At 39.9% G+C, this 26,806-nt stretch overlaps 1 protein-coding gene across 3 annotated transcripts in view; it reads left to right on the top strand.

The window, feature by feature from the left end:
* Positions 1-8,838: 8,838 nt before the first annotated feature.
* Positions 8,839-26,806, top strand: part of YAF2 (YY1 associated factor 2) — a 33,562-nt gene continuing 15,594 nt past the window's right edge. Inside the window, exons 1-2 of one of the 3 annotated variants that reach the window (XM_089524279.1) lie at positions 8,839-9,278; positions 9,621-9,746. In XM_089524279.1, the coding sequence (XP_089380405.1) occupies positions 9,253-9,278; positions 9,621-9,746 (152 nt within the window). In that variant the 5' untranslated portion in view covers positions 8,839-9,252. Of the gene's footprint in view, positions 9,279-9,620; positions 9,747-11,795; positions 11,916-15,615; positions 15,758-26,806 lie in introns of those variants that run through there. The other 2 variants (XM_089524281.1, XM_089524282.1) reach the window with 2 other exon arrangements.

Below are 26,806 nucleotides of genomic sequence, written 5' to 3' on the forward strand. Positions count from 1 at the left end.
GCTTATATATGACTCCCTAGCCAGGCTCTCTAACCGTTCTCTTTTCCCTCTGTAACCCCATAACCTCTCCATCCCATGTGTGTGTATACATGTGTGAGTCTGTCTGTCTGTCTGTCTGTCTGTCTGGAGAATTAAATGCCTTCCCACAGGGAGGACCATGACATTTAAAGACCATGTTAGACCATGACATTTAAAGCTCCACATACAATTTTCCCTCAAGATTAACAGGATTTTGAAGAAAAAAAAAACACCTACAGAATGGAGCAGCTAGTTTGTAAACCTATCAGCCCTAGTCCAGCAAAAATTACAGTCTGATCTTTTCCATGTTTCTTTGAATCTGTTTCCTGCTAGGTCCAAAGGAATTTATTCTCCAGTAAGGCTTTAATCCTTTGCCCTCTTACCTGGGAAAAACTGAACTCAATTGTATTTATTTCTGTATAGCAACATATAAAGTCGTACTGTTAATGAACAATAGGAAAGAAGAATGTTCAGGGGAGGCTTCAGAATGGGGAGCGGATCAATCCCAATTGTTCACATCTTAAGTCTGGAAGGTTGAAGGTGGGCAAAGTTCACAGCAGGAGTCTCAAAGGGAATCCATGCCCAGCAAGCATGGTGTCGATATTTTTTAAAGTTCAGTGTATGTATATATGTATGAAGCATTTAAATATGTGAAGGCTCATAGAGCTTCTGAATAAAGGCATCCCTTCAGATATTAGAATCTGTGAATATCTGTATACATACATACACTGATTTTTTTGGGGAAAAAATTGACACTCTGAAGGTTATCACATCAGTGCCTGAAACATTTCTATTCTGTTCCCAAAACGTTTCAAGATGTGTCGTTATGGGAACGGATATTATCGCATTCGAAAATGTAAAGCGTTCCGAGAACGTAACGGGAACACAATTTACCGCATTTGTCCTTATAGGAAGCGTGATAAGTATGAGAACGTTTCAATATTCGCGCATGCGTATTTATTTCGGAGGACCTTGTAATGATGACGTAATCACTCTACTGTTCCTTTTCACCCGGAACTGAATCAGGTGACCTTTTGTGGGGTGTAAAGTTGGCGTCTAAGGAAGTGTTTTTGGAGCTACTGTGCAGTATTATAAAGATTGATGAAGAGCAAAGACGGAGGAGAAGAAGTCACACTGCAAAAACTCTATTTCTCTTGAAGCGACGAAAAGCTGCTTTAAGAAAATTGTTAATTTTAGCTGGCAGTGGAAATGTAAATATTACCACTTGTCTCGCATGGATGTCCACCTGGCCTCGCATCCCTCGCTGATGGGTGAGACCCCGCGAGCGTTCCAACTGGTGGAGCACAGAAGTCCTCCAAAATTGGGATAATGAAATGTGGATATCCAATTTCCGCATGCCCAAAGAAACTCTTTTTGTCTTCCCACAGAGACTGGATGGCCATGTGTCAGGATTGCTTTGATTGTGATTTCCTGCATGGCATGGTGTTGGACTGGATGGCCCTTGTGGACTCTTCCTACTCCATGATGCTAGAAAATGCTTCATTATGGATGTGAAGAAAGAATTAAAAAGACACAAAATATAACGTCCCCATACAATTTTGTTGTAACCAGCCTCTGCTGGCTCATGTTTTTTCAACCTTACATTATTATATTACCTCCTCGACATGCAAAAAACTCCATTTTTACAATGAAAGCATAGTATTCTGATCCATGTCATCAGGGAATACCGTGGTCATGACCATCCATTAACACACAATTCATCTTGAGGATTGTTGTGATAAATTTAGTTAATTTCACTTTCCTAAAATAAAGCTCCATGTCAGGATCTTTTTAACTACTAAGATAAGGTTACATATTATGGATGACATGAAAATCTAAGAAAGGTGCAAGATAAGAAGGCAACAATCATCAACACTTTACATATTTTACGCACCACGTACAACATACCAGTAATACAGCTTTTGATCGTATTGGACCTATTTGCTGCAGTACTAAGTTTTGGCCCATTATTACTGAAATGATACCTCAACCACATTGTTTTATTTATTATCTCGTCCATCATGTATTGTGACAACTAATCATTAATGCAAAAAAACTACTACAGTCATCTTTATGACCATACATAAAGATGACATACAGTGTATTATTGTCCATGAGTACCACATGCACAGAAGGAAAGGATTTCCCAGAAAAAAATTGTTTTCAAACACTGCCTTGATTTTTTATATACACATATAGACAAACACACACACACACATAAATATGTAATATATACATAATATATATATTACACACACACACACACACACACACACATATATATATATAATATATTACACATACACACATATACATATACATATATATGTAATATAGATATAATATATAAATATACATATATATTGCCAGTTATCTATATATACAAACATTGATATTACTAATCTATATAGATGTCATTTATGTGTGTGTGTGTGTGTGTGTGTGTATAAAACATGTTTTCTATTTATTACATATTTCACATGTTTCTTATATATATATATATATATATGTTGTATATACATATGTATGTATATATATAGAGATAGAGACAGAGCGAGAGAGAGAGAGAGTTTTCCATATACATATATATAATACCATAATTATACACACATCTATCTACACATAGCCCTCACAAATGGTGGGGCTTGATTTTTTTTCTCTATTTATTTTACTCGATGAGTCCCAGGGAGAGCAAGAAAACCGACGCTCTAGGAATGGGGAGGAATGCAGGGAGGGAAGTCCGTTCAGCCAATCAAAACAAGGCAGATCATGAGAACGGAAGTAAGAACGGTTACATTACCGCTCTCACATTTCTTGGACCGTTTTAAAAACGTTTCCACAAGCTTGGATCACTTTCTCATCCGTTCCCTCCGAGGAACACATATGGAATGCTTTGAGGGGTATGTAGAACGCGATGGGAACCCGATGGGGACATAAACGTGTGGTAAAGTTAAAAGTGTTCTGTTCCAATCGGGTTCCAATAACGTTCTCGGAACGCGATGCGATAAGCTTCTCTGTTTGCCAGACATGGATGCCAATGTAACTCCCTTTGGGATCCTTCATGTAGTGAAAATTGCCCACCTCCTCCCATGCATACACTGAACATTAAAAAAAAAAGGTGGCATCATTCTTGCCAGACCTAGTTACCTGCCCACCAACCTGCCCTGCACTCCAACATCCCCCTCCAGTTCCACCCCAATCCAGATTCAGGAGGCAGAGCACACATTTTGAAAAGTTGGGTTTTTCCTAGAAATTGCAGAGAAAAAAGATTTTTAAAAAGGCATTAAAACCCTTAGGCATCTAACAGGTACTTTGAAACTGGATGAATGTCATGTATTCAAACAGGAACAGCATCAAGATAAGGACAAAATATTTTGCAAGTGTGGATTCAGCCTCAGTCTCTTTCATATTGCTTTACTTGTGCTTTTGGTTTCCTCTTGCAGTCTCATATATAAATTCACTCTGATCCAAAAAGCTGTTCACAGTTCTTTAGTGCTGAAAAAAAACTAGATTATTAACTGGGATCAGGAACATAAAATGCATTTCACGAGTCTAAAACAGTGGCACTAAATCTTGGTTCCTTTTCAGGCTCAATCCAAGGAGCTATTACATATTAACTTTAAACTAAGTCTATGGAGCCCTAAAAGCCTATTTTTTGCAAGTAAATCTGATGACTTACTAAGACAGTTCTCTGAGCATAGATAAATAAATGTAATATTCTTATTTGAAAAGTTCTTGGTTTCCAGTTTAATATGTTTTGAGCTATTTGAAGATTCTCATTCTTTTTCTTTGGCCTCGCATGTTATTAATCACTATGTGTGTTGTTTTGGTCTGCTATGCATTGGATTTTGTTCTGCCCAGTTACAACGTCTAAGAATTCTCACTATTACAGTGTGTGTTATTTCAGCACAAAACAGTGCAATCATGTTGCAACAAGAGGCCAGCACTGTCAAAATTGCTTTGCTGAATCAATTCAAGGTCAATATGGCCCAACATTTTATTTCAACAGCAGCCTGCCAACAATGAATTACAGATGAGCAGGACAAGGACAGGAGAGGCATTATCCAGTAGTGATCTTTTCTTTAAGGACTTTCCACTCACACAAATTTGGGCCCAGAAAAATTACTTTTCAACTTCAGCTTCCAGAATCCCCCAGTCAGCATATCCAGTGGCCTTACTGACCAGCAGATTCTGAGAATTTTAGTTGGAAAAGATAACTTCTTTGAGCTCTGTATTCTGTAAGAACAAAGTAAGGATGTTTCCTTTCTCCAAATCTATATTTTTTGCATGTCCCATTGCAGGCTGCAATATGCTAGTCAAGTACATTTGCAGAAGATGTGAGTCAGGTACTTTTTTTTAAAAGGTACCACTAATTCAAATTAAGCTACTAGTGCAGACAAAGCTAAAGAGGTACACCAAAGCTAAAGAGAGAGGCATCCATAAGCTATAAAGGAAATTTAGAATCTCATTTTTCGTTTTGATTACTGTATCCTTTAATTAATATTATCTGTCTGCAGCTTTTGTTTGTCTTATTCTTCCATTCTCTTTCTAATTAAAGAAAAAAAAGGCAATGCACTCAGTTAAGCATCAACCAGGCAAAGGATACACATCTTTAAAATAAATCATCAGCCACACCCACAAATAAATAGCTGTGTATTTGTCACCATTGTAGCATCTTGATGCACAATAAAATTCTGTGCCTATTTACTCTGAAGTAAATAGGCATGGTGTTCATCAGGTCTCACCTGAGGGAAAGAAATGTGGAGGATTGCAAGCCAAACCTACTTTTTAATGTATCTTTAAGATGAATTGGCACACAGATTTTCTCTCTCCTCCTTTGCTATTGACACCCAGAGAAGACATACAGAAGGACCTTTTTGAAAAAGAACTGGTCATGATACAATGTGTGACAAGACAAATGTAGTAATGTCTACTCGTTTTTCATTCTCTATGGAGAGCATTCCTTACATCTTTCCAGTGAAAAAAAATGAGTCAATTAATCACATTAATTAAAAAACAGAGATGTTAGCATATTTTCCCTTAGCATCCTTTTCACCTCCACATAAGCAGATGTCTTCAGGTTAATCTACTCAGACCACATTCTGATCTCTTTTAAATAAGTTGGATCCAGGTTTTCTCCCACTTTCTTCCACAGGATTCCTTGAGGTGAACTGCACTTAAAATGCTTCTGCAGGTGGAATGGCTGGGGACATTATTTTCTCTGATTTCCTTTACTCTGTAAAGCCCTTCCTGCTACATCTGCCTCTATTTTGTAGCATCAAGTCCCACTAAATATGATAGCACAGCAAAATGGTGTCCCTTATATAAAATAGAAAATCAAGGTTTTCTATTTGGAATTTATATTTTTTTGGAATATTTTCAAGCTGTGGATGCTTGAATCCATGCTTAAGAAAAATCAGTGGCTAAGGGGAGCTGACTGTATGGTGAAAGGGCCCTACTAGGCTGGCCTTCTAAGAAAATTGCTGAAGATTTAGAACTATGGGAATGTGACTCCAATTTATGCTGGATAGGGTAGTATGTTTCACCATTTTGGAGACATTTGTGCTCATTAATATACAGAGCCCACCGACCCTACCCCCCCAAAAGTGTTTCACCCAAGCACTTCAGTGGGCTACATTCCTAATATGAAGGGAGCAAGAAAGAAACCGACAACAAAGTTTTTATGGACAGTACAAATTGTGAAGAGCCTGATTTGCAAGCTAGAAAGAGCAAACTGGTTCTATTACTGGCCATTGTTCTTCTGCCTTCTTCAGTTCAGAAAATGACTTCTTTGCCTATGGAACCTAAAGTATTCTGCCAGTATGACCACTGCTGGGGACACAGTGAGAGTTATAGTCCTAAATGTATAGACAAAATGTAACATGTTGTGTGTCTTGATCTTGCATCTGTGAAAGTGACGTATATAAAGAAACTGGATCCTGATAAGTTTGAAGATGGTTGTTGGAGCTTTCTTTATGCCTTTTGAGAACTGGGGAGGAGGGAAGCACCTCTTTTTACAAGTGAATTCTATGAATGAATTCCAGTCACTCATCACACTTCTCATCTCACAATGTCATTTTATGTTAGCCCTCTTTTTGTCATTTCACCATTTTCCCATTAGTTTAGACATTTCCAGAGATGGAAAGATCCTTAAGAGAGGAAGGAAAAACTTAAAAGTTAATGACCCAAAGTATGACCCACTTTAAAAAAAAACAACACAAAGTTTTGGAATGCAAGTCCTTTTATAATAATGCTACCTTTCAGATAATACAACATATGGATTTTTCTATATGAAGATCTCTCTGGATGTGTAAATAAATCAGCAAGGCATGACTTATATTGAGATTCTGAGATACTGTACTGGGAGAGCCACTGTGGTGTAGTGGTTTAAACATTGGATTACAATTCTGCAGATCAGGATTTGATTCCCTGATAAGCCATGGAAAACCACTAGGTAGTCTTGGGTGAGTCACATACTCTTAGCCCCAGAAAACCGCATTATAGGTTCACCTTAGGATCACCATAGGTTGGAAATGACTTGAAGGCACACAACAACAATAACAACAGCCTACTAGTATTCAGTGCCAAATGCTGTATTTTGGCTGAGGATACCCAACTAAAAGAAAATGTTTAAAAACTATGTTTGAAAACTGAACATATGTGATAAATTGATACCCCAACCCTGACAAGGAGCAGCAGGTACAGCAAATAATGGGTATCTTCCAATATTACCTCTCCAATTCTGGTCTTAACACCTTGATAATGGAGTGGGCTGAGTGTGTGCTTGATTTGCCGTAACATGCTATATTTACCTCAGAACAATTCATTGCCCATCACTGACTTCAATCCCTAATAATAATAATAATAATAATCAGAGTGCTATGATTTCACAGCACAAGTTAATGGGTTCACAGTCAATCACTCAGTGGCAGAGGCTGGTCTTGTCTTGTCCATGATGATCTCCAACCGCCCACACCATGTTCCCAGCCATCTCCTTGTCCAAAGAACAGGGTGACCAGATGTCCTAACTGCAAAGGAGGATAAGGCACTGCAAAACATAGGACATTAAAGAAAAAAATATGCCAGACATAACCAAAGAAAATCTTAAAACAGCAACATCAATATCAGTCAGTCACAATTTATTATGGTCCACAGACCCAAAATTTAGTCCATCTTCCTCCTCCTCCTCCTCATCATCATTATGTTTATTTATCTGTGGCACAACGTTCATGACAAAATGTTACAAAAGCGCTGCTGGAAAATTATAAAAATACAACATGCTACCAGCCTGCTTACAGGAAAAGTGTCTGACATAATACAAGGAAAATACAAGTATTGCTGTATACTCATCTCATGTAGTCTAGAATTTTTGATCAAAAAATTGACTCCAACAACTTGGATCGACCTGTCCATGGGTCAATGTACGTCCTGTACTTTAACTCTTATAAAAGAAAGGGAAATCATCCCCTGGTGAAAGGAAAGAGCATAATCTGTCTGTCCTGCAAGCACTGATTCCCTCTATTCTCTCATCCATCCAACCTTTAGCATGGCCACAAATGGTTATTATGTCTGCTGAAATGTTGTAAGTTCTTTGGCACTACTTTCCTTTCCATCATCTTTTAGATCTTTTGTTACATGCTCCTGGGTTTTACCCTCAACTTATCTATGGGTCATATCAAAATCTGTAATTTTGGTCCCAAAATCTGCCCTCGACTTATACATGAGGTTGACTTATAGTTGAGTATATATGGGTAAAATAATTAAAATTACAGTCGACATTTCTTACCCATGGATCTTTTTTATCCACGGTGTCAAGCATCCATGGCTTGAAAATATTCCAAAAAAGTATAAATTTCAAATAGCAAACCTTGGTTTTGCCATTTGATATAAGGGACACCATTTTGCTGTGCCATTATATTTAATGGGACTTGTGCATCCATGGATTTTGTTATCCATGGGGGATCCTGGAACCAAACAGAGGGTAGGGAACCTTTTGAATAACTGTCTGTAAGCTGCTCTGAGAGCGTGAAGTTGAAGACTTTCATGGCTGGCATCCATAGGGTTGGTTTTTTTGGGTGGGTTTTTCAGGCTATGCGGCCATAGAATCATAGAAGAGTTGGAAGAGACCACAAGGGCCATCCAGTCCAACCCCATTCTGCCATGCAGGAACTCTCAATCAAAGCATCCTTGACAGATGGCCATCCAGCCTCTGTTTAAAGACCTCCAAAGAAGGAGACTCCACTGCACTCCAAGGAAGGAGTGTGTTCCACTGTCAAACAGCCCTTACTGTCAGGAAGTTCCTCCTAATGTTCAGGTAGAATCTCTTTTCCTGTAGCTTGCATCCATTGTTCCGGGTCCTGTTCTCTGGAGCAGCAGAAAACAAGCTTGTTCCCTCCTCAATATGACATCCCTTCAAATATTTGAACAGGGCTATCACGTCTTCTAGAAGAGTTTTTGAGAGCCTTTAGGGTGAAGAGTCTGGTGTATAAACACAGTAAACAAACAAACAAACACACAAAACCCAATCTTTTTATTCTTTGGTCACAAGTCCAACAACCAGGCCTGAGGGATCAGTGCCTGACAGGAGAAAATGGCAGTCAGCGTTCTTCGTTATTACAAGCGAAAGGACGCTGCGAGGGTGGAGGTGACTGGGGTTAACGTTAAGGCAGAGGGGGAAAAAACAGGGTTGTGTGGTGTCACAACAACGTAATATTCACAAGGAGGTTGTGTGTTTTGTGAAAGAGAGTGTGTTTTTGCGTGGGAACTGCCACACTTCCATTTCCATGAAGCGTGTGTGTTTGTGAGGGGAAAAGACTAGGCCTCGGTCGTCGTCGCCTCAGCCACCACTGTCTGGGGCGCCTAGGCCTTGGCCTGGCTGCGGCCTGCCTCTGGTTGGCGACCGGGGGACACGTGAGGGAGAAGGCGAAGGAGAAGAAGGGGAGGCTGGGCCCCGGGAGGGAGAAGCAGAGGCGGCGGCGGCGGCGGCGGCGGAATCATCGTCGTCGTCCCCGCTTAACACCGCAATAAGCGGCGGAGTCGTTGTGTTGGCGGCCGCGGCTCCTCCTTTTCCTCCTCCTCCTCCTCCTCCATCATCATCATCGTCGTCCCTGCCTTCTCCTCCTCCTCCTCCTCCTCCTCCTGCTGCTGCTGCCGCCGCCGCCTCGCTCCTCCTTATTGACAAATAATACACAAAGGGCCGCGCGGGGCTGGAGGAGAGGCGTCTCTGGAGCCGGCATGGGAGACAAGAAGAGCCCCACAAGGTGAGAGGCGGCGAGGGAGGGAGACGGAGACGCCGCCTCAGGCAGCTTGCGGAGGGGGGGCGTTGTTGTTGTTGTCGTTGTGAAGGGGCTCTCCTCCTCCTCCTCTTCCTCCCCTTTCCCTCCTCCTCCTCTTTCTCAGCCTTTGGCGCCCCCGACGCAGCTGAGGCGGCGATGGCGAGGAGGAAGGAGGAGGAGGAGGCCCGGAGGGCGGCTTCGGGGGTGCCTCTCGCCCCTTAGAGCCTCCCCTTCTCTGCCCCCTTTTGTTACTATTGTTATTGTTATTATTCTTCTTCTTCCTTCCTTCTTTCTTTCTTCCTGTGCCGGGGCCGGGCTGCCCTTTAGGCCGAAGCGGCAGCCGAAACCCTCCTCGGACGAGGGCTACTGGGACTGCAGCGTCTGCACCTTCCGCAACAGCGCCGAGGCCTTCAAGTGCATGATGTGCGATGTGAGGAAGGGCACCTCCACCCGGTGAGTCAGGCAGCCAGGAGCCACCGAGGAGGGAGCGCCGGGACGCCTCGGGGACACCCACAGCACGCGCGCAACACACACACAGACACACCAGGGCTGGCAGCAGACAGAGAAAGAGAGGGTTCCTGGGGACAGAAAGGAAGGAGAGGCTCGGGAGGAAAGGACAGCAGACACACACCGCTGCTGCGTGACCAGACGCGTCCTCTTTCCCCCCATTTTGTCCTCCATTTTAGCCTTCTGTCCAGGAGGGATTTCCAAAGGCCAGGGAGACCACTCCTGCCCTCCTTTCTCCAGGATGTGCCCTCCATTCAGCCTTCTGGCCAGAAGGGATCCCTAAATGTCAGAGTGACCACCCATGTACTCTCCCCCCTCCCCCCAGGACGTGTCCTCCATTTCAGCCTTCTGTCCAGGAGGGGTTCCCAGATGTCAGGAGGACCACCCGCGTCCTCATTTTACCAGGATCTGTCCTCCATCGTCAGCCAGGTGGCATTTCTAAACGTCAGGGTGACCAGACGCATCCCTCTTTTTCCAGGGCCTGGCCTCCATGCCAGCCCTCTGTCCAGAAGGGATTCCCAAATGTCAGGGTGACCAGACATGCACTCTTTTTTCTAGGACACATCCTCCATTTCAACCTTTTTTATCCAGGAGCAATTCCCAAATGCCAGGGTGACCAGATACGTCCTCCCTTTTCCAGGATGTGTCCTCCATTTCATCCATCTGTCCTGGAGGCATTCCAAACTGCCCTCCATTTTGAGCGTGGCTGAGAAGCCTGGGTTTATATTTCTGTATGAGGGTGTTTAGCTTTTATGCCCCCCTCCTTTTTTTTCCCTGGACTGTCCTCCATTTTGTGGTGCCTTGTCCTCCTTGTCGGTTATGACACTTGGTCACCCTGTGGCAAAATACAAGGGGATGCTTGAAGCTGTATGAAGGGTGACCAGACAGGCCTTCCTTTTCCAGGACATGTCCAAAATTCCTATCTTCTGTCCAAGAGGAATTCCAAAATGTCCTCCATTTTGAGCATGACTAAGAAGCATGGATTTATATTTATGTGTGTGATTTCTAGATTTTATTTGGGCCTGTCTTCCATTTTTTTTCTTGCACATCCTCCATTTTGCAGTGGCTTGTCCTCCTTGGCAGGTCACAGGCTAGTTATTCCTCCCCCTCAGCCCCTTCCTTCCTTCTCTAGAGAGCGTGACAGCAGGGAGTGAATGGTCAGCCCTGCTCTGTTCTGCTCTTTCCACCAGCAAATGGTCTTTCTTTCACCTAGGTGAAAAGATAGATAGATAGATAGATAGACTGACTGTCTGCTTGAAACACATACACACACTCCTGTGTAATTCAGATTTCTAGTACCCTGGCCTGGAAAGGGGGTATATGACATAAACTCTTCCTCTACAGATTCTTCTTTTCTTTCTTTGCTGTCTGTGATCACAGCATCAGCTTTCTGAAGTAATTAGCAGTTTTGTCTTGGTTTTGGTTTTTTAACCTGCTGGTAATAGGATATATAATATTTCTTGCCTTGATCAAATGTTATTGTTTTAAAAAGGTACTTCAACTTTTGTTGCAGGAAGGACAGATATGAGACAGGCTTTTAATTTTATCTTTGAGGGGATTGAGCCCTTGTTTGCTTAAAAGGCTAATTTTGAAGTAGTTATGACCTTTCTCTTTCCCGTGCCAGCAAGATGTCCATCGCTGTGAGGCATTGTGTGTCTGTGGGGAAGGGAAGACCCATTCTTGGAGGGTATCTATCTGTTGGTGAGAACTGTTAGTCAACTGGTGAAAACATCAGGTTGCTCCTGTAAGGATGATCATGAGGACAAGAGCAAGCATGTTTACTAGGAACTTTTGGAAAGCAAAAGTAGAGGCAGGAAGTATTTATAGTGCCCTGCAAGCCCAAGTTTGCTGACTGGTGGCTCCTGGCATAACCTGGGGATACTAACAAGGGCTGCTAACCAATCAGTTCCCTAGCCCTTGTGCACTGCTAAGCAAGCCCTGCTTACTTTCTTGTCTCCCAGTGATTACAGCATTTTCTGCTCATTTACAGGTAAAGCAAGACATTTATTATACTCGTTATAGATGAGATACATTTCAGTGCATGGAAAATTCTGTAGAGATTCTGAAGAAACAGGAGGCTGTTGCACACTAGCATCACAGGGGGAAAATGCTAAGGTACTGAATTATACTCAGAATCCAATCATGCTATCAGTTACACGTTCATTAAGTATCCACCACCTCACTGGAAGATATGCTGGGATTATTTAATGTAAACTTTCCTTTGCCCAAAGTGGTTGACAGAGGAGTTAAATAATAAGTTAAAAGTAATAACAATGAACAATAAAACAATATTGTAAAACCTAAATTTACCTGTCAACTAAAACAGGTATTTTATAAACCTTATGTAAAACAGAGAAGAAAAGACTCATCCTAGTATCAATAAAGAAGACAATCATAGCCTCAGAGCAACTTTGTTAAAGGCCTGATTGCTGCCCATATCTCTCTGAGTCTCAGTCCACAAAGATTGTTAGAGGTAATTATCAGCACTTTAAACTGTTGTGCTGTTTAAATCTTGTCTCCCAATGATTACAGCATTTTCTGCTCATTTACAGGTAAAGCAAGACATTTATTATACTTCTTATAGATGAGATACATTGCAGTGCATGGAAAGTTCTGTAGAACTCAGGATTCTACAGAATCCTGAGGAAGTAAACAAATTGGTAGCCGATACAGTTAATGCAACCTTTGTTATGTGCAATTGCAACTTCCAGTATTCGATATATAGTAGTGTTTTGTGCCATCCACTAGATAATATTCAAATTAATGCCAGTGTAAGGCACATTATAGTAGTCACTCCTGGAGATAACAAAAACATGAATTGGCATATACAATAATTTCTCCATTTTTACCTGAGAGTATGGCCCCATGAAGATTATAATAGTGTTTATGACAACTGTCATTACCTGAAAGCGAGGCAGGATTGAGAATGATTGTGTATTCCTGCATAGCAGGGAGTTGGATTTGATAGCCCTCGAGGTCTCTTCCAATTCTATGAGAGGCACTTGAGCATGTTCAAACAAGTATTTCTGCTATGATCTATCCCAGGCATACTAAATTCCTCCAACCACTAGAGATTTCCTCTATTAACTTATCTGAAGTCAGTTTTACTCTGTTTAACTCCATCCATTTCATCACAGCATGTAGACACCAAAGACAGAGGTTAAAGCCACTAGGCGTTCAGTTAAAGAAATCTAGAATTAGTTGATGACAGGTCCCAGAGTTCTAGATCAGAGTTGAACACACCCCAGATCTGGGGGACTGATTTGTTTTATTTTAAAAAGCCAGTAGCAGCCACAAAACATCCATGTTTTGCGCCATTTCCCTTTGTTGTAAGGTATTTGTAGGCCTGCTAAAGCTTGCACTCCCCTAAAACAGGGAGTAACAAAGCTTGAGAATATGGTGAAATGATCAGCACAACCCCCACAAGGCTTGGGATTACTATTGTCCATTTAAAGGAAAGGTGGGGGTTGTCTGCACTGGCAAAATAAACTGGCTTCAAACCAACCTGAAGCCTGCCTGTTCAGATGATGTACGACACCTAATGGGGTAGAAACATGAAGCTGCAGTCCAGGGCTAAAAACTGAAACAAAAAGAAGCTCCAATACTCCACCTTAATGCAGAAAATGGGAATTATTGCAACAACATATAAATAGTACCAGGTCAGTGTGGGAATGCAGGAAAGCCCAGATGGTGTATGAAAGCTGTACTAGTGAGACCCTGCAGCTGGCGCCATTGCTCCCTACACAGGTTTTCTATTTGGGCATGAGTGGCAAGCTGCACCATAGATCCATCGCACCATTGATTTGTGATGATGTGAAAGTAGAGTGGGACCTGGGTATCTGCATGATGTGAAAGTAGAGTGGGACCTGGGTATCTACAGGCTTGCCATCTGCGGATTTGAGCATCCACGGACGGCAAGTCTGTGTTGTTCACAGTGGTGGCATGTGCATGTGGCAGCATTGCCATTGAGGACAATGGTTTGAAGTCTTCCTTTCTCTTTCCCCACTCCCTCCCCCAAGAGTTCTGGGCTGGGGTTGGCTTCGGGGGCGGTTCAAAGGCAGAGACATTTAGGATGCTGGAGCCCCGTCTGCTTGAGGAAGCTGGAGTGGGAGTCAGGGCTTGGGTCTTGGGGCCTTGGGCTTCCATCCTGAGTGCTGGGCCTGGGGAGGGGCTCTGGTTTCAGGGAGCAATGCGCCATCATCAGCAGCACTGGTCCTGGGCCCTGGCTCTGGCAGCAGCAACACTCCTGCTCTCCAGGGGGCTTCTCCTCCAGTACTTCTGCTCAGGGAGCCAATGCCAACTGTGTCCTGTTGGCCCTAATAGTGGCATGGCTGTGTGCACGTGTCACCATTGCGAAGAACAGGATTTGAGCATCTGTGAATTTTGGTATCTGTAGGGGGGCGGAATGAATCCCCTCGTGGATACTGAGGTCCCACTGTATGACAAACACTGTAGGTCACCAATAATGCAATGGATGTAATTAAAACATACACAGATCAGACAGTCAAACAGTGGAGCATGGACTAAAAGGAGGGAAGTGTACGGGGGCCTCCATGATTGTGCTTCGCCAGTGTGTCAGTGAGTGCACTGGTTAACTATATGGATGGTGCATCACTCATGTGACTGTGTGGCTGGTCACATGGGACATCCAATAGGATGGCAGCTGAGCACGATGAGGGAGGTAATTAGAGTGGACCCTTGTTATACGCTGGAGTTTGGTTCCAAGATCCCCCATGGATAACAAAATCTGTGGATGCTCAAGTCCCATTAAATATAATGGCATAGCAAAATGGTGTCCCTTATAAAAAATGGAAAATCAAGGTTTGATATTTGAAATTTATACTTTTTTTGAACATTTTTAAACTGGATGCTTGAATCCGTGTATAAAAAATCCGTGTATAAGAAGGGCCAACTGTGCTGGTCTCAGCTGGTGTGTTTGTGTGATAGCGGACTGACTGGGTATTCAACTCGACTTGGGAATGGGCCATGTGGACAGTGGTGTTTTCACCTGCTTTCAAAAAAACTGGGATCAGCCCAGTTTTTCTTCTCTGTCTGCTCAACCCCATGGAAATGTAGGATGGTCCTCTCAGGCCCCATGGCATGGGCAATGTGGCCTACTAACTCCTGATATAGCCTTATTCTTATTTTAGATTATTAAGAATATATCAGCATAAGGTTAAGTACTATAAAACAGCACCCAATAGTTCTCATAATTTTCAGTGAGCCAGATTGAAAAGGTCATGGACACATAATGCATTCATGGTGGAATACATGTGCATGTGCTGGACTGATGATTTCTGTTTTGATCCAGTGCAAATCTCATAAACATTAGTGGAATGTACACTCCATTAAACAGTCATTTGACTATATTTCCTAATTATTTCTTACCTATGGAACTTTAGAATATAAGGAGATAAGTTAAAAAGATCTGTAATTTTTCCACATTGTATTTCTGTAGAGACTTCCCTTCTTCATTTCACATTATGCTGTAATGAATATTCTGTTCACTGAAACTGATGCGTTAAAACTGTATTAAATTAAATACTCAGGAATGAATTACACAGATGCTTCCATAATCTTTTAATATTTCTCATAATATATGCCCTAATTATTTGCGTCATTAATTTTTTGCAGTTTATTTGTTTAGGCAGTCTGTGTTTTAAGGAAAACTTGATTTACCCTGATATTTCTAGTGTCTGTTCCTTCTTTGAGGTTTATCGCACTAGAGACATAAAGTGCAATAACATCTGGATAATTGTGCCTCTGGAAGGAGCTTATCATGTGACACTGTTGTCATTCTGTTCTTCCCCTGTAGGAGATCTTTTGAAATGTGCATCTTTTTAATAACATTAACAACAAAAATCGGTTAATGACTCCCTTTCCTGCTTCTGTTGTTCTATGATTTGTGCTGCGAAAGTCAGTAGTGCTTAAATGACGATTTGGGGAAGTCAGGGCTGGTAAGTGGGTGTCCTGTGGGTGGGGAAACCTCCAGTTTACTTCCAAAGATCAATGGAGAAAGAGAAGGGGCAGGAATATCAATTTGGTTTGCCAATGGAAGTTCTTTCTCTTCCAACCTAGTTTTCTCTCTGCTGTTATTCCTTCCACCACTGAAGGACTGTAATGCAAAGCAAGGCCCTTCTTTTATAAACCAAATCCCTTATCTTCCAGTATTTCACAGATGATAACCAGGGCATATGCAGTCAAGCAACATCAGAGTGTGTTCAAGATGGCAAAAGGAACGAGGGACAACAGAACAGCTAGGAGAGGCTGCAACGGCCTCCTAAAATTTTAGACATTTTTTTCCCTTTATAGGAAAAAAATCAATTTCCAGAGAAGCCAAAACTTTCCTCACTAACCCCCCCCCCCCCCACCCCGATTTAGGAATCTTTCTCTTTCCAGTACTATAAGGCTATAATGCTATGGTGTTATCTCTCTCTCTCTCTGGCATACACCAACAAATATAAGTAGAAAAGAGTCTTACTGGTTTAAAAAGCATTTATTCCATAAATCCATTAAGATCCGTTAAGACATTACAGAGCAATGACAGATGACAACCAGCATCAGGGTAGATCAGACAGATCGATCATTAGCTTCTGGCAGCAATTACTTAAGTCTGAATTAGAAGTCTGATTTCCTGCCTCCCCCCACCCCCCAATACTGTTTTCATCTATGATTATATTTCTCTCATAGTGCCAGTGGTGTGTGTGTGTGCGTGTGCTAGAAAAAGGGCCAGGGATAACATCTTGTTCCAAATGCTCTGTGTGTGATAAGCCTCTACTGCAAATAAACGCTGCAATCTCAGCATGACCCATAAGGTGTGAAAGAAGAAAGTAAACCTGCTTCAATAGCATTTTTAATAACCCACTGTTGTACCAGTACAAGAGCCAAGTACGATAAAGTCCTTAGTTTGCCTTGGGCCCAAAACAGACGAGCAGGAAACAGTGGCTTCTGGCCGCTCTGGGGCGTAGTATTTGGGCGGCACATGTCTCCAGAGCAGCTGGAAGCAGTGTGAAGGGTGCTTCCGGCTGGGAAAAGCCAGCTGGAAAAGGATCAGAGAAAGTCCACTCTTTATCGGTGTCCTATTTGGGACCATGGCAGTGGCCCAGATCGGGACCAGGACTGGAACCAAGACTGGGTTGTCAGAGCTGTCCTGCGCCTATTGGGTTGTCTTTAGCTATCCTGGTTGGTTTTTAAAACTATAACTGACCTAATGTATATCATCACACCTTCTAATAATTTAAATCAAAGGAAAAATATTGACATATACATGGTGAAAACATATTTTTAAATTATATTTGCAAACTTCAAATAAAGTCTTAGTGGTCTCAAAGGGGAGACAAGGGGAGGTTTCTGAACAAAAGAAATACAAAATACAGTGGGACCTCACCATCTGTGGGCTTGCCATCCGTGAATTTGAGCATCTGCAGCTGACAAACCCTGTTGTCCCCAGTGGTGGTGCATGGACACGGTTGTGGTAGTGGCTGCACACACATCATGCTGCCATTAGGGACAATGGGACTTGAGGTCCAGTGGTCTTTTGTATCTGCGAGGGGTGTGTTATGAAACAGATTCCCCCTGAATATGAAGGTCCAATTGTAGTCTGTTAGTAAAAACTGTATCAATTCTTCATTTTGCCTATCTGGCTTTTCTGTACATTCAAATTTGTTACACTTTTATCATGCACCAAAGCTGATTAATGAAAAGCAGTTGGCACCGATCTGTCGTGTTTTGATTCAACATATGTTTGGAGTGCTGATATAAAGTTCATGGTATCCGGTCTTTGTCTTGTGCTGCCATATGGTTGGCAGGGGAAAGTGAGACTTTATTAAAGGTGCTTTGTTTGGAAATGTGTGGATGATAATCTGTTTTGTGGCTCATGTAGGTTTAGAGCAATTTTCAAGATATACTTCTAAAAAATAATAATGACAACTTAAGTCTAAATAAGGAGATAAAATAGTTGTTTATTGTATAGAGATTGCTCAGAAATGAATGAAGATGAGAATTTGTACTGATAACATAAACCTTTACACTTTGAATTAATTTGCAGATCACCATAGACACATGTGGATTTTGAAGTAATGCAGTTATGAATACATTAAAATGTGATAAACCATGATCTCTATAGCCTATATTTCAATTATTAGAATGATAAATCTCAATTGGACTCATATATCTGACGTGTTTTATATGTAGAATTTGAGAGGTACATTTGATATACAGAATTTCTGTAAATTTAAGAAAGTTGAAGAGGAGCATAGTTAATATGGAAATGGTCAAGTATAACATATTCAGGCAATTATCTGGTAGCCATGCACAGCTCTAGAGTGCATCTTTATAGAATTGTAATATTAGGTTTTTAGCAGATATGCTGACAGCCTCTTCTAAATTTTTACTTGAAGGATACAATCCATCCAACTCAGACTAAGTATAAATAGATTTTGGGCTTGAATGTAAGAATGTAAGAACTGTTCTGTAAAATATATGGTGCCATAACTGCCAGGTGATACAATGCATGCATTCCCTTGCTATTTATGTTTTTGAGGATAAATGCTTTCTGTGTAGAAATGATAGCTTCAGATGGTTCCCAAAGGGGATTGCTTTGCATTGTAAAATCTTTGCCAAATACTGCACTGTGCTACATAGCAATCTGTTAAACCTTTGCTGTTGAAAAATGTTAACGACTGTGTCCTCAAAAATGTGAAGCTTCAATTTATTATGTATTTATTAATATGTGTTTATTAATTCCTCTGTTTTTTCTGCTTTTACTTACATTTACTTTAAGCAGATCAGAAAACTCTTTTGCAGTCTTTTCTCATATATAATAATGAAGTAAGGAATAACCCAAAAGGTCTTTTTCAACTGAATACATGAGCTGTGTCACTGTTTTATCTCAATTAATTTAAAATGATAGAACATTCTTGTCTGAGATGGCTCCTTCACATACTGCTTAATGTCAGTGTGTACTAAACATGTAGTAGCTGCCGTTAACGAAGGAGGAACTGACCCTTAAGTTTTTGATTAAAATGTATACCAAACCCCCTTGGCTATTCAACTTGTTTGAAATTAATGGTTAAACATTTATTATTATTAATTATATAGTGATTAATAAAATAAAAGTGCATTGGATAGATTAAGTGTCATATTATCCTTAGTGGGATGATAGTCATGAATAGAATGCAGTAATGGAGGGGTAAACCTGTTCTAGAGGAATGGAACAAACAGGAAAAGAGGTGGGCTAGTGTATATCAAGGATGTGTACCCCATGAGGAAACACATCACTTAGAGCATGGAAAACAGATTGAGAGCATTTGGGTAAAATTTAAAAGAAAGATACAACAGTGACATGATTTTGACGAGTCTACTGTAGACTTACGATTTGGATGATGCCTTCCTAAAACAAATGACCAAACATTTAAAGAATAGAAATTTAGTAATTGATTTAGTAATTAGACTTCAACGACTCATATTTGTTAGAAGTCAAGCGCTACCAAGAATACAAGGAAATACAAACTACCTTGTTGCTTAAAAGATGGAGGAGGTGATCACCTATTTTGTCCTCTTGGTATTTATTCCGTTGGCATTTGGGGAAGCCAGACATAATCAGATACACACGCTCAATTTCAAATATGCTGATTTTCATAATATTCAGAAATATTGGGTGGGATCCTATAGTCAGAAATGCTTAAAGGGAAGGAAGTTCATAATGCGTGGGAACTTGCTAAACGTAATATTGAAGACATAGTTGCAAAGAACGTGAATGGGAAAGAAAAATGGATGGTGTCTAAAGAAACCAGGGTGATGTACAAAGAATCTGCAGATGAGTCATGATTTAAAAGAGTCATGTGTAAGAAATGAAAGGATGGGGAAGTATTATTCCCATAGCAGGACTTAAGCCCTTCTGCACAATAAACTATGGAGTAGGCAATTTTTTGTGATTGCCAATAACATTGCTTCTATTGCTATGTAGTCTTGATTACAGACAATCCCTATCTCTAGAAAGCTATAGTGGTTATAGCTGCAGATGCCAGTTGCTGTTCTCCTGACAGCTGTACCACAGTAATTTATAACAGGAAAGCTACTGTGCTCTCTTTCTAGTTTCCAGTTTTGCACTGTGTATGGAGAATATCTACTAAGACTAAGTCATGTGTCTGTTCAGCTGCTGCTGAGCATCTGGTGCTTTTTCACACATTGCTAATATGGGCATCATCATCACATTGTGCTTTGATTCGTGGTGGTGTAACCAGGACAGTGTGTATCTGTCTGTCATTGCTGTTGTCAGTGCTTGTTTCTATGGATACTGTTGTACTCTTGACTTTGCTGCATGCTGATAAAGGGATCACACCTATATTATACCAGCTCCAGTGCTCAAGAATCCCAACCTGTGCTCCAAGGAGCCCTTAGAGCCCTTAGGGCCCCGGGTGCACTTCCCAGATGCTCTGTGCCTGCTCCAGGCAAATGAAAGAAATAAAAACCGAGTGAAATTAAAGAATAAGAATATATTCTTATATACACACCTAAACACCATAAACTTGTTAGACATAGGGTAGGCCTCTTAGGGGCTTCTCCATAGAAGTAAGGGCTCTGCGAGTCAAAAAGGTTGGGAACCCCTGGTCTATGCAGTCACTAGCCATGTGAGTGGAGTGATTATTGAAGGGGAGGGACAACATGCAAAAGAAAATTTGAAACTGTAACTGTCCACAGGGGTCAGCAACAGAAAATGTTTGGTGACTTAGTAGAGGTGGGAGATAATTGGGAAACACTGGATAACAATTGCAAAACAGAACTTATCTTTGGTATATTTACTGTATCTACCAACATGATTTTGAATGGAAAGAAAAGTGGGCAACAGCTAGAATCTAAACCTCTTGTCCCTTGCCATACTTCTGAAGAAATAATACAGTGAGAGATCATACAATGAGATTATACAGTATTTTTAACTGATGTTGTGTATTTGTTAGTCTGTTGTTGTGTCCTGCCTCGATCCAGATCCACGGGGAGAGGTGGATAAGAAATAAAGATGATGATGATGTAGTGATACAGAGGCTAATTACAGGCTTTGGATAACTTTGGTCCAGTCATGACTCAGAATACTTTCCATTATGTCTAGTTTTCTCATCCCAATCAGGCATGCTTTCAACATGGTTAATCTCTTTGATTCCCAGTACCTGCTGGTTTTGTTTGTGTGTTTGTTTGTTTATCATCAATTGACCTTGCTTCCAATCTTCCCTCATTGTCAAGACAATAATGCTTCTTGGTTATCAAACAAACCTCAGAAATCTGCAGGATGCAAACATTAGTAGTTATTCGGGGACTTCAGTTATCTTGATAATCCTCTGGGAGATTAACTCTGGTAAGCATATGCTCTCCCACAATTTCCTGATTTGTCTTGCATACAATTTTGTCATTCAAAGGTAGAGGAAGGAAGAAGGGCATCAGCAATCCTGGACTTGATCCTAAACATTAGGGAGGAGCTGGTCACTGAAATTAAAGCAGTTCACACTTGAGGAGGAAGTGACCATGAATTCATGATTGTGGGACAGGCCAAAGAAGAATATAGTCTAAACATTGATCCTGGATTTCAGGAATGCTGATTTTATCAAACTCAAGGAATTACTGGGTGGAATCCCATGCCTAGAGATGCTAAAGGAAACAGCAAGGGTGGGAATTTATGAAGAAGTGCTAAAAGCACAATCACAATTCCATTTAAGAGGAAAAATGAGAAACTACTGAAAAAGCCAATGTGGCTGCACCGCAAACACAAGGAGGCAAATTAACCTTATATCTTTTTCTGATTGGGCCACTAGTTTAGTAGATCATCAAAATGATGTGGATGCCATTCATCTGGTTTTCAACAAAGCGTTTGATAAGGTACCCCATGATATTTTGGTTACCAAACAGACCAAATATGGAGTGGATAGAAGCACTATGAGATGGATCCATAATTGATTTTTTAAATTTTATTATACAAAAATGCATACATAATCATAAACAACATACAGATAATACATATAAACAATATAAACAACAGATCAACAAACCAATCACATTCTATAAACAAATTATCAGAAATACTATACAGAGGTTCATTCTCAGCACTTCCAGTAGATCAAATGATAACCTTCTTGTCTGATTTAATATAAGGTAATCACATTAAATTATAGTTAAATATATAACCTCTGTTATATGTATATAAAGGAAAAGACAAGCAAACACACTAGCTTTCCCTTACAGGTCCTCACTAGTTTGCCCAAATTTAATCAAGAAAAGTAATCCATTATACCTTTTTGTTTATCTATATTAATATATTATATCATATATATATCTTATCTTATATTGTCATTATGACACTTTTACTCCATCATACATGTCTAAACACTCCCATTCCTCTTTAATAGACTCAATCTTATTTCTTAGGCTTGCAGTAAGAATATCCAGGCTTTTAGCCTCTCTAATCTTAACCAACCATTTCTCTTCTGTTGGTATCTGTGGACTTTTCCAATGTTGGGCATAGAGAATTCTAGCCAAAGTAATCATATACAAAATTAAATGAGATGCTTCCTTCACCTTATTACCCTCCAAAGAACAGGTCATATTTAACAGAAACAAACGGGGATCCATTGGGATGTCAATGTGTAAAATATTTGTCATTAATTTTTGTATGCTCCCCCAAAATTCCATAGCTTTAGTACACCAAATATGGAAATAATTGCCATCATATTTGTCACATTTCCAGCACTTTTTACTCACCGTTTTAAATAATTTATTAATTTTAACAGGAGTCATATGCCATTGAAACAGCATCTTTATGTAGTTCTCCTTATAATTTTGACATAAAGTAATTTTTTTGTATCTTTCTATGATCTTTCCCATAAATCCATATCTATATTTTGAGAGATGTCATTTCTCTTTACATTCTCTAATTTTGTCCAGTTCATTTAATTCCTTGGTAATCCCCATATTGTTATAATCTGATCTAAATCTTTCCACAATTTTAAAATAACAATACCAGTCTAATCTAATATTTTCCATTTGCAACCGTTCTCTCGTTTTTAATGAGACAGTTTTATTATTTTTCCACAGGACTAAATCTTTATATCTAAGCCAAGTCATATTTTTATCTTTAGAACTTTTGTAAAACGCTTCTTGTGGCAAGACCCATTGAGGCATCTGCCTATAAAAAAGTATCTTAACTTTGTTCCAGGTCATCAACAAAGACTTTCTAATAAAATGATGTTCAAAATCTCTATTTTCCTTTAATTTGTTGTACCAAAGATAGGCATGTATACCAAATCTTAAATCATTACATTCTAAAGATAATAGCCTGTCATCATCCAATTTAAACCATTTTTCCAACCAGTACGTATAGGCATGAGGCAAAATAATACAGTTTAAGATTGGGAAGAGCGCATCCTCCTCTATCACACTCCTCTGTTAAGATCTTCCACTTTACCCTGGCACGCTTTCCCTCCCATAGAAACTTAGAAAGTTCCTTTTGCGAGATTGTAAAGAATTTCATATCTGATATGATTGGAATGTTTTGAAACAAGTATAAAAAGCATGGACGGATGCTCATTTTAATAGTCGCAATCCTCCCAGAAAAAGGAAGATTCAATCAGGAAGCCAAGTCTCTTTTTATATCATTCCAAAGCTTGTTATACTTATTTTGAAATAGATCTATATTTCTGTTTGTTATGACAATTCCTAAACATTTAGTCTTATTATTAATTTTAAATCCAGAGATCTTGCTCAATTCCATGTTCTCTTCCTTACTTAAGTTTTTTGTTATGAATGAGGTTTTATATTGGTTTATTCTCAAACCTGACACATCTGAACATGTAGAACATACTTCTACCCATGAATGAGTCTTGAAGCCTGGAATGCATTATGGAAAATAATAGAAAAAAGTTACCTGTTATCTTTACTGAGGAAGATATTTTTGAAACTACAGTACTTCAGAACTCTGAAGATAGTTGTATAATACAGTTTTTCAGTGCATGTCCACTTCATGCAAGCTCATAAACTTCCCATTGACATTACAAAAGGATGTATGTTATAAAGATTTATTCAAACTTGACATTTGAGGAAGTGAAGTGGTACACAATACAAGACTTGAAGTTGTTGCAATTGCAACAATTATCTGTGAAGTTGGTTTATTTTTCCACTACAACAGCTTCATGCTTGAAGAAGTGAAGTTGTGTTTAATCCAGAATATAGGACTGATGTGATAGGCCTCAAGCAGACAGGGCAAAAGGAGCAGCCAGAGGATTAAACATCGCACTCCCAATGTGCTCTGATGGTCTGTCATTTTTTCATTTCTATTTTCCATTTAGCACTTTAGCAATTTAGTGAAGTACTGGTATAGTAAGCACTGCTTGTTAGTAAAGTCTATTTTGCAAAACATTGCTAATTTCTGTATATGATGATGATATAATACCGTATATACTCGACAATAAATTGAGAAATCTATGCCGAAAAATTGACCCTAAAATCCTGGATCGATATATATATATATGGGTCATTATGGCAATACTACTTAGAAAAGTCTTGAAAGAAGCACTGTCCCAATGCCCCACTCTTTGTGCCTCGTGCCTTGAGCTGCCCAGGTAGGGGAATATGTGTGTGTGTGTGTATGTGTGTGTGTGAAAGAGGTCATTCCTTTCCCAATCTGGTTTTAAAGCCTTCTCCTCCTATCAAACACCTGATTTAACTCCACTTCTTTCCCTCCTTAATCCAGTTTTAAAGCCTTCTCCTCATCAACAAACACTCGATTTAACTCCACTTCTTTCCCACCCCAATCAGATTATAAAGCCTGATTTAACTCTACTTCTTTCTCTACCCAATCTGATTTTTAAACCTCTCCTCCAGCAGCAGGGAAGTGGTGTTAGGTGTTGGGAGAGGTCTGGAGAAAGAGAAGGAGGGAAAGGAAGTGGTGTTTTCCCCTTTGCAGCCTTTGTTATAGCCCCTTAAGTTCCACCCTCAACTTATTCACAGGTCATATCAAAATCCATGATTTTGACCTAAAACCTTCCCTCTACTTATACATGAGGTCAACTTGTACACAAGTATATATGGTAGTTACCTTCTTTTTTTGGTTTGTGTAATTTTAGTTCATTATATTATTATTAGTTACTCTCTATATGTTCTTTGTTGTTGTTAGCTGCCCTTGAGTCGGTTCCGACTTGTGGTAACCCTGTGGATGAAACATTTCCAAGAATCCCTATCCTCCACTGCCTTGCCCAGATCCTGCAAGCCCTTGTCCGTAACCCCCCTGATCAAGTCTATCCATCTGGTGTAAGGTCTTCCTCTCTTTCTTCTACCTTTCCCAATATTATTGTTTTTTCAAATGATCCGTGCCTTCTCATTATGTGGCCAAAGTACGATAGTCTCAACTTGATCATCTTTGCTTCCAAGGAGAGCCCTGATCTGATGTGTTCAAGAACCCATTTGTTTGTTTTCTTGGCTGTCCATGGTATCCTAAGTACTCTTCTCCAGAACAACATTGCAGATGAGTTGATTTTCTTTCTGTCTGCTTCCTTCACTGTCCAGCTCTTGCATCTGTATATGGTAATTGGGAATACAGTGGCCTGAACAATTCTGATTTTAGTGCTAAAAAAACATTATATTTGGCACCTTGTGTTATTTTCCCCAAATTTGTTTAGCAAGGCTTTGGGACATCCACGATTAATCAGTCAAAACCTTTATTTCTTTCCCCAGAGCACAGAACTTAAGAGGGTATGTCTGCAGATAATTTTTCAGTCGGTATCATAGCACTGCATAAGCCATCTTCCCCTGCTCCTTCCATCTCCATATAGTTATTTTAATTTGGAAAAAAGAGCTACATATTTACAGAACATAGTTTTTGAAGTGCACAGATTTTTCTGTTTGTACTATTCCTTAACAAGACTTACAGAGTCTTCAGAACTAAAATAGCAAGGCATCTGAAATATAAGAATTATGAAATATAAAAACTACATTTTCTGAGTATTCATTATTGATAGGGGAAGTATATTTTGGATGTCACAACAAAGGTACACTAGAAAATAAACAGAACTGTAATCTTTTCTCTTTATGAAATCATGTCAAACTTCAGTAGTTACATTATTTTAATTTGATAATACAACTGTTTCCACAGTTGACATCTTTGGAGTTCTACAAGTAATTTAGAGCAGGTCTTCCCCCCCCCACCCCCTTAAATAACCATATTTTGCCATTCTATGCTTTCATGTCAGGATAGTCTCTTCTTTTTCATTTAATTTATGTTAAGAGAAACCAAAAGATTTGTTGGCAATTAAATTTACCCAGCCTATTCTGTGTGTCTGTGTGTGTCTGTCAGTCTGTCCTAGGGCAATATTCCCTGAGTGAGGCAGAGGAAGTCACAAGTTTGAATCTCATTTCTTCTGGTGTGCTTCCTATAAATATCGCCACTTTTGTTTTTGACCAAGGCCATGCGGCTGTACTTTTACAAGGTAATGAAGTATAAAATAATGCTTCGTGTCATAAATAATTTGATAATAAATTTAGGCAAGCTTACTGAATAATATAGCAAGAAATAAAACTACTATTAAAACTTTGCAAGCTGTGGTCTTATTACTGATGACAGAAGTGCTAAACCTACCTAATATACAGAAAGTATGCCAGCTGCTTTTCTGTGGATGAGGTTTGTTTTTTTTCAAAGAGCTTTAAACAAGGGCCTCTGTGGTAATGTATGTAAATGTCATTAGTATGTATTTTGGAAATGTCAAAGTTGGATATCTGGCTGATTTAGCTAGTTATTATTATCATGAAAATCTAGTGCTTATACATGCAGGGATGTGGTTTAAAATGTATCCATTGCCAGGTAAAAAGTATTCCAGTGTCTGTACTGTTGGGCATTATAGAGCAGCAGCTAAGTATTTCTCCCATACCTCCAAATATAATCAGGTTTCATGAATAGTGACTAGTGGACATATTCTGAGATGCCTGTGATTACTAATAATATCTAATTACTTGCAATTCACTTTACAATC

Source organism: Sceloporus occidentalis, unplaced genomic scaffold (genome assembly GCF_023333645.1).
Source record: "Sceloporus occidentalis isolate IW3139 unplaced genomic scaffold, rSceOcc1.0.p SCAF_5, whole genome shotgun sequence".
Classification (NCBI taxonomy): Eukaryota; Metazoa; Chordata; class Lepidosauria; order Squamata; family Phrynosomatidae; genus Sceloporus; species Sceloporus occidentalis.